Source organism: Drosophila persimilis, unplaced genomic scaffold, assembly GCF_003286085.1.
Source record: "Drosophila persimilis strain 14011-0111.01,24,50 unplaced genomic scaffold, DperRS2 tig00000002-arrow-pilon, whole genome shotgun sequence".
Classification (NCBI taxonomy): domain Eukaryota; kingdom Metazoa; phylum Arthropoda; class Insecta; order Diptera; family Drosophilidae; genus Drosophila; species Drosophila persimilis.
Window position 1 is genome coordinate 17224701 of NW_020825289.1, and position 13385 is coordinate 17238085.

The 13385-nt window shown below is 47.1% G+C and overlaps 4 protein-coding genes across 5 annotated transcripts; 2 read left to right on the forward strand and 2 right to left on the reverse strand.

Moving 5' to 3' along the window:
- Positions 1–65: 65 nt before the first annotated feature.
- Positions 66–849, forward strand: LOC6592479. Its single transcript, XM_002017885.2, has 3 exons — positions 66–375; positions 452–670; positions 739–849. Exons 1-3 carry the CDS (start codon positions 240–242, stop codon positions 831–833), a joined length of 450 nt encoding a protein of 149 aa, XP_002017921.1. The 5' UTR covers positions 66–239; the 3' UTR covers positions 834–849.
- Positions 850–905: 56 nt separating this feature from the next.
- LOC6592478 (protein fem-1 homolog B) lies at positions 906–5672 on the reverse strand. Of its 2 annotated transcripts, XM_026985875.1 has the most exons (7): positions 4110–4144; positions 3941–4040; positions 3259–3541; positions 2454–3196; positions 1967–2382; positions 1670–1902; positions 906–1610 (listed from the first exon to the last, which is right to left on the reverse strand). In XM_026985875.1, exons 1-7 carry the CDS (start codon positions 4127–4129, stop codon positions 1447–1449), a joined length of 1959 nt encoding a protein of 652 aa, XP_026841676.1. In that variant the 5' UTR covers positions 4130–4144; the 3' UTR covers positions 906–1446. The 2 variants fall into 2 exon arrangements, with proteins under 2 accessions (XP_026841676.1, XP_026841675.1); XM_026985874.1 differs by lacking the exons at positions 3941–4040; positions 4110–4144 and adding an exon at positions 5385–5672.
- A 109-nt stretch (positions 5673–5781) lies between these two features.
- Positions 5782–8848, reverse strand: LOC6593268 (maternal protein exuperantia-1). Its single transcript, XM_002017883.2, has 5 exons — positions 8770–8848; positions 8293–8446; positions 8053–8205; positions 6769–7995; positions 5782–6466 (listed from the first exon to the last, which is right to left on the reverse strand). The coding sequence occupies exons 2-4, from the start codon at positions 8431–8433 to the stop codon at positions 6796–6798; spliced, it is 1494 nt and encodes a 497-aa protein (XP_002017919.1). The 5' UTR covers positions 8434–8446; positions 8770–8848; the 3' UTR covers positions 5782–6466; positions 6769–6795.
- Positions 8849–9395: 547 nt separating this feature from the next.
- LOC6593267 (MIP18 family protein galla-1) lies at positions 9396–10576 on the forward strand. Its single transcript, XM_002017882.2, has 4 exons — positions 9396–9876; positions 9939–10051; positions 10121–10271; positions 10342–10576. The coding sequence occupies exons 1-4, from the start codon at positions 9603–9605 to the stop codon at positions 10437–10439; spliced, it is 636 nt and encodes a 211-aa protein (XP_002017918.1). The 5' UTR covers positions 9396–9602; the 3' UTR covers positions 10440–10576.
- Positions 10577–13385: the final 2809 nt, after the last annotated feature.

Consider the following 13385-nt stretch of genomic DNA (forward strand, 5'->3'; position numbering starts at 1 on the left):
TGGCGACGGCCAGCCCCCAGTCTCGGTGGCGGTCCCGCCTTTCATGTTTGCTGGCTGACTGTGTGAATTGTTAGTTGTTCAGTGCCAGTCCGTCAGGCGACTACAATGACCACTCCACTAGACGACGCCGCCAACGTGACAGCATTTATCGATTTTGGATATACACTTTAGAGAGCTTGGTTCCAAGGAAAAGTTCCAGCTCGGAACCTCGCTGGGCACCCACACAGTAAGGCCTCTACATGAGTATGTTGGGGTTTGTCTATCTGGTTCTCATCTTGGGCTGGATACTGATCGTGCTGTTTCTCAAGTGCAAAAAGTCCTTGGCCGCTCCGTTTCGCTTTGGCGAGAACTACACAGATGCCATAGCCGATACGGGTGAGTCCGAGGTGTACTCTATGATGGTGAGCGTATTGTGGATATACATACATATGTACCTCTCTTTAATCTTTAGAACGTCGTCCTTCGGTGCATGTGATACAGCTGCAGAATGAGGATGTGGAGAGCGAAGACCACTATTTGGATAGCTTTCATAGGAACACAGAAAACCTGCAGCGTTACTCGCATCGCTCGCAACGCTCCACCCTGGAAGAGCGCACTGTTGAACGTGCCTATCCCACAGATGCCGTCATTAATCCGGCCTACATGCACGATGAGGATTATGTGATCAATGGTAAGCCAGCAGAATGTGTGGTGTCCGTCTGGGGTAATCGTTTTTCTTGTCCTTCCTTCAATTTTCAGCGCCGCCACCGACGTACGAGGAGGTAATGCGCCAACCACAGGTTTACCCACAGGTTCGCCACAATAATCACAAGATAAGCGATGCTAATATTTAGACAACAGGGATACTTAGCTAAGGATTGATTTGTACATATTGTAGTTTGTCATTGTCCGCTGTGATTTTCAGATAGATTTTGGTTGATCTTTATTTTAGTTGCACCTAAACGAAACAAAATCAATTCGATTGATTGAACTTAGGTGGCCTGCGCCCTCTTGCACTGCGAATAACATTAATTACACCACTCATAGTACATAGTTTTACATAGAAAAATGTATAAATGATTCTACAGAAGTATGATTAATAATTATGGTTATGATTAATGATTAATGATTAACGATTAATGGTTAATGGTTACAAACAAACAGTCAGTCCAAGTACAGTCGAAGTTGTTGCAGATTGTAATTGTAAATAAATTAAGAATGGCGAATGATAAATAAAAAGTGTACAAAAATAGAACGTAAACGTTTCCTTTCTTCATTTTGGCTAAATTAAGTCGCTAAATTCGATATACGTACAGACCAACATACACATGGCTAAAGGCTGTACATATAGTTGATACATAAACGTATACGTGTTCGTTCCAACATGGCTCAGAATACACTCAGAGTATACTACACACAGCTATAATGACTCAGTAATTGGGGTGGGGTATTGCTCCCTTTGGCTATCTACGGTAGCACTTTGTGCACGCTGTGCATTTGGATGAACGCCTCCAGTTGCATGGGTATCAGACCCTTGAAGTTCAGCCTGTGGGTGGCTATTGTGCGGGCCGCCAGACACTTGAGGCTGGTGTGGGCGTTCTGATGACCGTGCAGTAGGTTGGCCAAGGTAGCTACAAGGCGGAGGACATGGTTAGTGGATGATGCACTGATGATGAAATGCCGCACTTACCCAGGCCAGACTTGCAAGCCGCGGCCGCTGTCTGTCCCGCGGCATTAACTGCATCCAAGTGGGCTCCTGCCTCCACGAATAGCTGGAGAATGCGTGCCATCTCGCCCTGTCGGTCTTGCGAGGAATTCACTTTGGACACCAGTATGTGCAGAGGCGTATTGCGAGCTGCATCCACGGCCACCACAGAGGCCCCGCAGTGGACCAACACCAGGGCAGTGGCATAGCACGGGAACCTATTGGCGGAGAGTGGTGACTGTACCCATAGTCGCAGCTGGAGCTACCCACTTCGTGGCTTACCTGCACATCTCATTCGTGTAGAACTCATCCACAGGCATCACACCATTGACAGCGATGTGCAGCAGAGTCTGCCCATCGTTGAGACGAGTGTCGTTCTGTATGAACTTTCGGACCACAAGGAAGAGTTGTTGGATATGCTCTTCGTTGATGTCCTGGTCCTTCTTGCGACGCGCCAACTGGGTAACAATCTTGATTAAATATAAAGCTGTAATGCAGTTCTGGTTGTTCTGGTCCTGCAGCAGACTGGCACACGTATTTGGCTTCGCTTGGCGTATCTTGAACTTGTTGTTCTCTATCTCCTGCTGGCACTTGGTCAGCACGGGCAGAACGTGGTCTAGGGTGAGGCGGTGATTATCCGCGCGCAGAATCTGGGCAAACAGTTGGGCGAAGCGCAGCAGATCGCGATCCACAGAGACCTGGAAAGGGATGGATGGATTTTCGAATCAATTTAAATACCTAAGTGAGTGGTGTCTCCATTTCTACTTACATTGTTACGCATGCGGAGATCAATGGCATAATTCCACAGCACCTGGCACTGGTCGAAGCGACCATGGTCCGCCATCACAGCTCCACGGTAGACAATGGCCTGAGGGACGTCCGGATTGTTGCGTCCCAGAATGCGCTCTCGTATGGCCAGCGACTCCATGTGTATGGAGTGATGGTTCAGCTTGATGGCGTTCAGCTCGGGCAGGTTCTCGGTCTCAAACCAACTGTCATAGGCGGGCACTGGCGGCTGAACCTTCTTGCGGATCACGCCCCGGGGATCGCTGTAACGTAGCTGCATGGCCCGCAGCAGATAGCTATAGGCCCGATTGATGTCGTACTTGGTCTTGTCATTGGCATAAGTGGCCCCGAGTAGTTCCAATGCTGTGATCTGCTCCTCGAGGCTCATCAGATCCGGCCGCTGTATGAAGGCCTCGACGACATCGTCATTCAGCCGCTCTGCTGCTTGCAGGGCGGGTGTTATGCCGATTTCATTCTTCTTTAATGTGGCTCCATGATCCAGCAAAACCAGCACCACATCCAGGTTGCTGCTCTCGGCCGCATAGTGCAGAGCAGTAGCTCCGCACAACGCCTGATCGTTGGGACGCGAACCGTTCTGCAGTAACGTTTTCACGACTAGATGGTGCCCCTTGTAGGCGGCAATCATCAATGTATTGTTGTTGAACAGATTTGTGGCATTTACATCAGCTCCGTGCTCTATCAGGAACTGGACAATGTCCAGGCGACCTAAAATGGGATGGAAATATATGAATAAAGTTCGTTCGAATATGAATAGTTCGTAGCACTACCTTCGTAGCAGGCAGCTCTCAAGGGCGATGATTGCGCCTTGGTATTGTGATTGATAGCCGCTCCTGCCTGGACCAGCATCTTCACGATCTGTAGATGTCCCATGCCAGCAGCCACCCACAGGGCTGTGGCCCCATACACCACCAGGCCATCGAAGATGACATTGCATTCCCTCTCCAGATCCACATCGTAGTGCGAGAGAAGGGTCTTCACAAACGTCACATTGCCCGACATGGCGGCCATCGTCAGCGGGGTCAGCGATTGTCCATCTGGCTGATCGAAATTCTACAGAGAAGGGGAGAGTGAGTGAGCATGAGAATTAGACGGGTTAGCGTATGATGTGCGTGCGCAGCCGTTTCACAGTCAAGGTTGGACGAAAATAGTGCGTCGGAAAATGTAAAAAGAAATGTAAAGCATAAATCTTTGGGAAAAACCGTGCGGAGCAGAGCTCTTGTCACTTGGTCGGCACGCTGGTGACGGGGGGGGCAGCCGCTTTCTTTGTTCGCCTTTTGGCACGGCGAGAGTAAAAATTACAAGCCTGCGCCATATGAATGCAGGGAAAATAGCATCCAGGCTGGCCAAAGTCCAAGCACAAGGCGATTCGCGGATGACAATTGCGTGTTGGCCTTGCATTTAGAGAGCATTTGGGTCAAGAAACTGCTGGCTGCGGGGGTCCGCACTCACCGCCGGATACGTTATGTAGCTGGACACGGGCATGGTGTCGTTAGCTCCACGCCAGAAGCTCGGTCCTGGCCAGGCGGACTCGTACCAGCGTTTCCGTGTGCTGCAACAATGTTATAGAGAGTGATGTTTGTGAGCTCAGCCCCAAGCAATGGAGGAGGAAATCTATTACCGATACAGCTCCGCGTTCATGGCCTGGAATCTAATTTTTAACTGGCAGCTGCCGAGGCATAGAAGGTCCTGCCAGGCCGGACGAGCGCCGAAAAAATTCGATAAAACTTCGCCAGTGAAACGAGCTCTCGATTCCCAACCCTAAGTTAGCATATGAAAGATACACTCGTAAAGGGAAGGCTCAGGCCCAGACCCATTGGTCTTTGGGGGTTGAATCAAAAGGGAGAGAGCCGACCGCCTGCGCACGAGCCCTCTGCCCAAACAGCTGTTCCCGGAGAGAGGTCCTTGCATACCATCCAGGGGTTTGTTTACCGCCCGCAGCTGTTTCCCTGCATTCCACAGTCATCGAAAAAGAGGAAGAGTAAGCCGCTGCATAAATTCGACTTTTGAACGCAAAATTCAATCGTATTTCAGACTCCATAAAGATTAGACCTACGTTGCATTATTTATGGGATTGGATTTGTGTTCGATTAGATTACGGCGCAGCAGAGCCAATCTCTCGATCAGATCCCCTCTCTCCTGCCAAGAGGTGTGCAAAACATTTGGTTAGTAAACAAATTAATAAACGCACATTTCAGGAAACCGAAAATTATTCGATCTGGCGCCAGGCCAAATTCGTGTCCAGAGAGGTACCGAGTGGTCCCTTGTCCGCACCCCCCTACGCCCAGCCATGAGTAATTGGTCAAAGATGGTTTTCCGAGTGCCTGTTTCCATCAGATATTTCAATGTGACAGTGACTGTGCAGGCCTTAAATAGAGTTTAGTGTGCGCGAATCGATCATTAAGTTTGCAAATTAACAGAATTACTGTTTACTTGTCTTTTTGGCAGGCAGTAAAGTTATAAACGAGTACGGTGAATGCCATTAAGCAAGGAATATGCTACACAAATGTTTTTTTTTAATAAAGATTTTTATATGTATGTAAATCTGTGGATGGTACATTATAACTTTGGAAGCGAAACAACTTTTACTTTTTCCTATTTATCGAGTGCCTACTGTATATTGGAAAGAGCATATGGAGCTCTTCTCATTGCCGTTCTTTCTCTCTCACACTTTCCCATAAACAATGACAAACCAAGTAAATACCCAAAAACCAGCAATGGATCGTATAAAATGCGCTCTATGCGGCAGCAGACATCAAGTTTACATATAAACCAAATACGTATACATATAGCAATGATTTTCATTAATGACGCAGTAGTAAATACAGGCAGCGCGCAGCTCGTTTCCATGCCATAACACTGCTGCACCTGCCACACCATAGGGTACGGTACTCACTGTATTGACCAGGTATGTCTGCACCGCCTTGCTGTTGGCGGTGTTGAGAGCCTCCACGAATCTCATCATCTGGCTGCTCCGGGCGGCCAGGTAAAGAGTGTTCAGCTGCTGTAGCTTGAAGTGTTCCTCATGAGGGAACTTTTCGCGCAGCTCCTCGCTGATTTCCACGAGCATGCCGTGGGCCATGTTAAAGTACTCAAAGTCAAGTGGATAGCCATTGTAGAACGATGTATTCTCCTCCTGAAGCTCTTCCGGATCGACTTCCATTTAAAACCTTCACAAAAACAAATACCAAGAGGAACTGAACACTAGCAAACGGAAAGAAATGAAACGATCGCTAGCGAATCATATGGTTCTTTCCAGTGGTATGCGGTCACACTTAATGATGGGCTCGATATATCGTTACACTATAATTAATCGTTTATTCATACATTTCTTTGGAAAAATGAAATACATCTTGAAATATTTTGACATGTTTGAGCAGGTGATTTGAGCTTGAAGCTTCCTTCTTTTCCTTCATTCTTCGTTGATTTGATTATGAGTGTGTGTTTACAGTAGGGCATGTTTGAGTGTGGTTTTTTTTTGTGTGTACTTAAGCTTTCAAGTGGAATTTTAAACATTGGGCCAGGGACCTGATAGGGGTTACTTAACTATTAGTGTGATATTTCGTCAACCTGCCCAATGCAAAATTTTAATCGAGGCGTTTATTGGGATCATATTTTTCCAATGGCCCTCCGACAGTACAGTTGTACATCGTATTTTTTGGAAAACTATGTCTAAACGCGACGATTTGTACGCACCAATGTGTCGATATTTCGTGTGGGGTAGCGTGGGCACAGCACTTCGCTTTGGGCGCACATCCAAGTTACAATAATTGTTTTAAAACGTCTCGATTAAGCACTTCTCGACAGCAAGCTCCAGCCGCGAGTGTTTTGTACAACATTCAATTCTAAGTCTTCACGGGCCTCGTTGTGATGTGTGTTTACACTTAAATTTTGACATTGTTTCTAATCTGTGTTGGTCTTCCATACTTCGTCCTTATCTTCTATTAAATGGGGTTTTAGTGTCCGTTTCATTGGTGGCTGCAATTTTGATATTTTCGTAAGAATTCGTTTGGTACAATAGTGGAATAAGAGTAAGCACTGGCAGCTACGCTACTGCTGAAAGATCACGTTTCGATTCATTCTCTTTCTTTATGTACAAATCCAATGGTATAATACAAGCATGGGCAATTCATAAAATTAATCAACAATCTAAAACGTACCCGAGTAGGTAATCTCGACTTGGGATAGCTTTGCTAATGCACTATATAATAATATTCTACCAAAGCACTACTAGCGCAAAGTTAAGCAAAAAAAAAAAACAAAAATAAAAACTTAATTACTTGCACTGTACCCCTCTCCTGGGAGCTTTAGTTGGTGGCAGCAATAGCCACTGGTGTGGACACCGCCACTGGCGACTGTGGTGGTAATGATTCCGGGGCCGCTATGTTCAGTGTCTCAGCCTTCTTGGGTCCCTTAGCACTGCCAAAGCCGTTGCGAGTGTTGTTGCGTTTGCGATGAGGACGTCCGCCAGTCTTGCCGGACGAGGGCGACTTGGTGGTGGAGTCCGGCACTGGGGCACTGAGTCCCTCGCTCTGGGACTTGTCGCCACCAGCACCGAATTCAGTGCTGGTAGAACGGGAGCTCATGGCTCCATTCTTCGATGATGCTGCTCCGTTGGCCCGAATGCGACGACGAGGGCCATTGCCATTGGGCTTGAAACTCGGCTTGATGGTCGCCTTGCTTGGGTCAAAGAAGCTGTCCAGAAGCTCCACCAGCTCGGTCTTTTCCTCGGTCTTCAGGGTATCAATATTGGTCAGAGCCAGTTCCAAGCCCTCCTTGCGCTTCTCGGTCCAAATGGCTTTTAGAGAATCCAAAGTAAAGCCATTTTCAGCCAGCACGATGCGGAACTTCACAGCACGAACACGATGGTACAGAGTGGTGCGGAAATAGTTCAAGAAGACAGGACGGAACGAGTTTTGGCGGCCCATGTTCTCGTTCTGGGTTTGCAGCTCCATGATGTCAGAGCTGACAAGTTTGGCGAATGGTTTCACGGCATTGAAGAGGTTAACCAATTGCTCCGAAGACTCTGGCTCGGATGTGCGGTCAGAGTTGGTCAACTGCAGGGCCACTTCGTAGACCATCTTGGCCCGCACATTGGCACTCCCCTCGAAAAAGTCATGCTCCTGATTCATTCCATTCTTGTGGCACTTATCGTTGCTGCTGCCGTTTCTGTTGACATTCTCAGGTTCATTCTCCTTGTTGGCATTTTCATCATTCGATTTGGCCAAGAGCAACGAAAGCTTGCGTAGACCACAGTTCTTGATATTAGCATCGCCAAGGGAGGCCTTGGCCATATTGAAAGTGTTGACAAAAGACTTCACCGTCCGATTGAATCTTTCAATCAGACCGTACTTCTTGAGCGCCTCCAATACCATGTAGGGTATGAATTTACGCTCCTCGTGATAGAGCATAACGATGCCATCAGTGCTGGGCTGTTTGGCGACCAGCATCTCAAGCCAGTTGAGAAAGTCCATGAGGGCAGCAACCTCCGATTTAGATTTGATAATCTGAGAAAATAAAAGCTAGAATTAGCGGACATAACGGGAGTGTAGGTATAAATGTACCTTGTAGGTCTGCATCGACTTCAGCATGCGATAAAAGCCGATCGAAATCACACGAATTTGATGACGCTGACGAGCGGCTGGATTCAGATTCATATACGGCATGATGTACTGCTGGAAGTTATCCTTTGGAGTGTAGGCAGCCAACTGGACAATCTGGAAAATGGGCAAAGGGCAGACGTAGAGGAAAGTTAGGTTAGGTCCGACGCAGAGGGTCAAAGCCCCTTCCGACACAATACCAACCTCATCAATCAGACGTCGTCCAGTGGTGTCTACATCAACACCAACCAGGATATAGTTCCCTGCCGGCAGGTCCTCCTTCATGTCCACGCACTGATCGGCCGCGGCAATGGTAACACATTCTTTAGAAATTTCGGCAACCATTTTGAAAAAATATCTGAGAACACCAGGAAATTCAAAAAAATAAAATTAGCAACCGAGTAGGCCTACTGTTTTAACACAAAACTAAAATTTTCTAAACAAAGAAAATTTTTTTCTCAAAAAAAAAAAAAATAAAATCGCGAACCGCTTGAGCAGCGTTTTGGCTGTGGAATGTCTGACGGATTGCAAAAAACTGCCTGCGCTGCTCTACACCGCAGAGTGGAAATATGTACAAAGCTACGGTTTATTTCCAGTCTAGGTTCACTTCAAGCGCCATCTTTTTCTTTTCTCTGCCTTCTCGCGCACTTTATCACTATTTTCAAGCACTTTTCAGCCTACCTTTTATTTTGAATTTCTCTACGCGTTTTTTTTTTCGACCGGTTCTTTCGCGTTTTACGAACTTTATACCCTTTTTTTTCAAAAGGCAAAAGCAAAATGCTTTTTTCCGACGAGCTCTCACAAAAAAGAAACAATCCGTACGACAAACTAAAACGTAATGAATTTTTGTCTGGATTTTTCCGGTAGGTCGAAAATGGCCCGAGTTCGATCGAAATCAAGGCCTACTTTATGAGTGATTCGGTGTTAAGTACGATGGGCCGAATAGGTTTCGACTTTCCACAGCGTTGTGCGCACAGTGGGATAATTCTAGAGTCGCAATAATAATATAACTGGCCTCTGAAGTTGAATGCGCCGGCAAAGAAGAACGCAATGATAATTGCCAACACACCGCAATGGCCCAACAAATTTCTAAATCTGCATAAACATATTTATTTTCTTTAAATACAACTTTATTTTGTAGTAGAAAAAGAGCGGGCTTTTCGGATATGTTTATCGTTTGCCATATATCGGCGAAACCTTTCGAGAGCGCTGCCACCCAGTTGGAATAAGGTGACGTGACCCTGTTGAAAGTCTGTGCAGCCCTGGACTTTACACAAACAAAAATCAGCTGGTGCAGTGACAATTAAAAAATATTAAACAAAAAGTTGGGAAAAAGGAGTGTTTGACCACAATTATGCTACACTGAGTAGACACACACACACACACACCCCAACCACACACACATAGCATTCGCAGTCAGTGGCAGCCGTTGTGATTCGTAATAGATAAAAGCATTTGTTGCCGATAAGAGAGCCTCCCCAATTAGGTGCCAAAGAGCGACACGGTGTACAAATATGCTGTCTTACATCAAACGCAAGCTCTCCGAGTCCGACAGCGGTTCTAGCGTCGTACCCGTGACGTCCTCGTGTGGCGGAGGCGTCAGCAGTAGCAGCAGCAGCAGCACTACCAACAGCAGCAACAGCTCTAGCGGCCGCACATCAGCGGACGATTTAGTGCGCAAAACAAGTCAGATGTCGATGGATAATGAAGCGATTGCCTACGGCGAGGACGCACTGCTGCAAGAGCTTGGCTACAAGAACGCCACTGACCTGCAAGAGACCATCTACGGTGCTGAAACTTTTACATTTTCCGCTAGAATTATGTAATTCCGTTGCGTCTTTTGTTTGCAGACTTGTTGCGCGGCATACGCGATCCCGAGAAGCCCTGCACTCTGGAGGATCTGAATGTGATCTACGAGGACGGTATATTCGTCCTGCCCCCCACACGCTCGAATGTATCTGTTGTAGGTTACGCACGCCTCGGTGCCTGCTCGAATGTGATCTAATCTCTGAATTGCTTGCTATTACGCTAGGTACGCATCGAATTCAACCCGACGGTGCCGCACTGCTCCCTGGCTACGCTGATAGGGCTCTGCATACGCGTGAAGGTGGAGCGTGGTCTGCCGCACAACATTAAACTGGACATTTACATCAAAAAAGGAGCTCATCAAACGGAAGACGAAAGTGAGATTGTCCTTCAAAGGATCATTAAGAAGTTTCCACTAATTTGTCTATTTTCCCATGCTTTGAACAGTCAACAAGCAAATCAATGACAAGGAGCGCATTGCTGCGGCCATGGAGAACACCAATCTTCGCCAACTGGTCGAAAACTGCATCAAGGATGAGGAGTAGCTCGTCGTCGCGACGTACTTTTTAAATACCCATTTTCGTAGGAAGACTTTTGTGTTTAGGGTTAAGTCTAGTAATAAGGTGCCTCTTGGACTGTGTGCATAGCATTAAAGCCCCATAGATCTGTTAATCAGCGTAAAGTCGATCGGCGTAGCTCATATCTGTTTTCTCCATTGTTTACCGATAAGCGTTGAAAGCACATTTCCATTTCTATTCGAGGCTTCCCCTATCGCGCATTGTTTACGTTCTGTGTGTAGCCGGAACGATATGACCGACCGAAGAAGGCAAGACCGTGTGCACACCGCTGTCATGGCGCCGCCGCTGGCTAGTGAATGAAATCATTTTGCGACACGCTATACATCGGACGAAAGGCCCGCCATGTTGGGCGTGACAGGCGTAAAGTTATCAGCTCCAGCAGCACTACAATTTTAGGTGGAGTGGGTGGAATGGAGAAGTAGAGAACAAGCAGGGGGCATTCACCTGCGGCTGACACACATTTGATTCTTAACAGACGAGCGACTCTCCGGTTCCCCCTTGAGCGGCTTGTGGCTGCTTCTGCTCCAATTTGCATTTCCCGGCTTTCCATTTGTTAAATTGCGCTCTCGGCTGCCATGTCTCCCCCTCCCCCAGGCAGAAATAAATATTTAGCAATATCAATTATATGCTTGCCCTCGCTCTCAAAAGGCTTCAAACTAATTTTCAAAGACTTGGCAAAAAACAAGCCATGAAGCAATTAAAACCATCTGCCACTGCAAACTTTTTACCAGCCAATGTGTCGCGGAAGGCAGGTCAGGGTCCTTCCTGGCGGCCCATAGAGACCAAGAAACGCAATAAAAATGAATACGGAGACAAAAGCATATTGCGAATATTACGCTAATTGACGCCTGCAATCAGAGCGGACCACGACCTAGACACGTTGTGAAAAGCGGTCGTTCTTCGACTCTTGTGTGCCCTCTGCCTTTCCTCCAGAAAATCGTGCTTCTGGCCGCTTTTATTGTCGGAGAAAGGTCCTGCCGCCCATCACTTTGAATGTTCATTAGAGGGTTGGCCAGGTTGTCTTGGTGATGCTTTAAGAGCCACGTAGTTGTCTGTAACATCTTCATGCTGACAGTAGTCTCACGACCTACTCGACTACGACAGACCTATATGGGAGAAAAATACATGATTTATTTGGTTAATTCATATGCATTTAAGCAGGGCCAACAACTGCAGCAATTCCCTGAGGATCCAGGAACCAGGGTCCAGACCGGCAATTGTCATTTGTACAGCGGTCAAAGTGACCCATTTACCCGTACGTAAGTGGTTCTTGCTTTAGCCTCTTCACCACCGCCTCTACAAGCTTAAGTACATAAGTAGGCAAATGCAATGAGTCCAGGTCCAAGCACCAGCCGCAGAAGAAGGGGAGGGGGGCTGCCGCCCGAAGACGGGCTACAGATTGCGGCCACTGAGATTTCCTTCCGATATGCAATGCTGTTAAATTGTATGCCATTATTATGATTGCCACCATGATGGGCCTGTGCAGAACGGACCGGAACGGAGTGATGTGGTGTGGTGTAGGGCGAAGTCCGGCACAGGATGCTGGAGCCACGACATGTTGTGGAGTTGCATTCACGCATTGTAGGGCTGCTACGGGTCTCCCCCATCATCTGCCATGTATTTCATTATGTTCTTGTGCCTCGTACTCTCACCATCACCCTCAACGTCTCCTGCACCACTGCCTCACTGTTTCAGTTGCACTAAACCAAAGCGAGGGCATGAACAGTTGTGGGCTGCGAGACGCGTCCATGCAAATGGAACTGAATGATAGGCCATTTTCCAAGCCATTATAAGTGTACAGGGAAAGGTTTTTATTATACAATTTTCTTCATGCGAGCAAGCACATACATTTGTACTTGCTTTATGCTTGAATCATCATTCATAAAATAAATGTAATTTGAATGGTATTCATAGTTAGTCCAGTTCGACGGTTATACAATGTTGGTACCGATCAGCAGAATAATAATAAAATTGAAGTAAATTAAGAAGCAAAACCTAAGCAACCTCATCGCTGTGGATCGCGATCACGATCATAAGTGGGGCAATAGATCTAAGTATCCTTTTTCAATTAAGCACAAGAAGCTGTGTGAATTATTATTGAATTATTTTATTTTTAACGCATAAGAGTTTGTAGTGAGTACATTTTTGCATTGATTATATATTCATAATATGTATATTCATAAATACATACATACCAATCCAAGTATGTAGAACATTCCTGTATTTAAATTTCTTATTAGCTGGAAAGCCCTTTCCTGTCGGGTATCGGATAGGTCGAAACAGCCCACTAGGCCTGTGGAGTTTCTTCACTGTTGGTTTGCTGTTCGTGTCGCTACAAGGCAATCGGTGTAATTGTTCTTTCCACAGAAGCCAGGGCGCTGCTCATCGGGGGCTCTTTGAAACCGGAAGTAACACTCAATGGCGAAATGCCGTCTGGGTGGCCGGGTGGCTGGGCTGACCGACTGCCCGACTGGCTTGCACGGCGTATGCGCATTATGCAAAGTCCCTGAAACAGGCAGCCGCAGTGGAAGAGCAGTGGAACAGGAGCCGTCAGCACTGCGGACTTGGCCATTCAGCAGATGACAACTTACGCATCAGCAGATACACGGAGGCGGGATAAAGAGGTCCTGTGGCGAAGTGGGGTGTGGGCAATCCCTGGCTGATCCCAGGGCCTGGCTTTTGTTGTTTGCACTGCCATTAATTTCTGCTGCGCTCCGACCTGCCATTTATTTTGTACGGAAAATGTGCCCACGTTATGAGTTCTTTCCCGGGTATTCCGTTCCTTGCTCTGCTGGGTCCTGGCAGGGAGGACCAAGTGCAGTGCCTACCAAGCGGAAGTGGTCGCGTGCGTTGCATCCTGTCGGCAATTATGCTGCAGGGGCAACAACAATTACAGTTACAGCTGTTACCGTT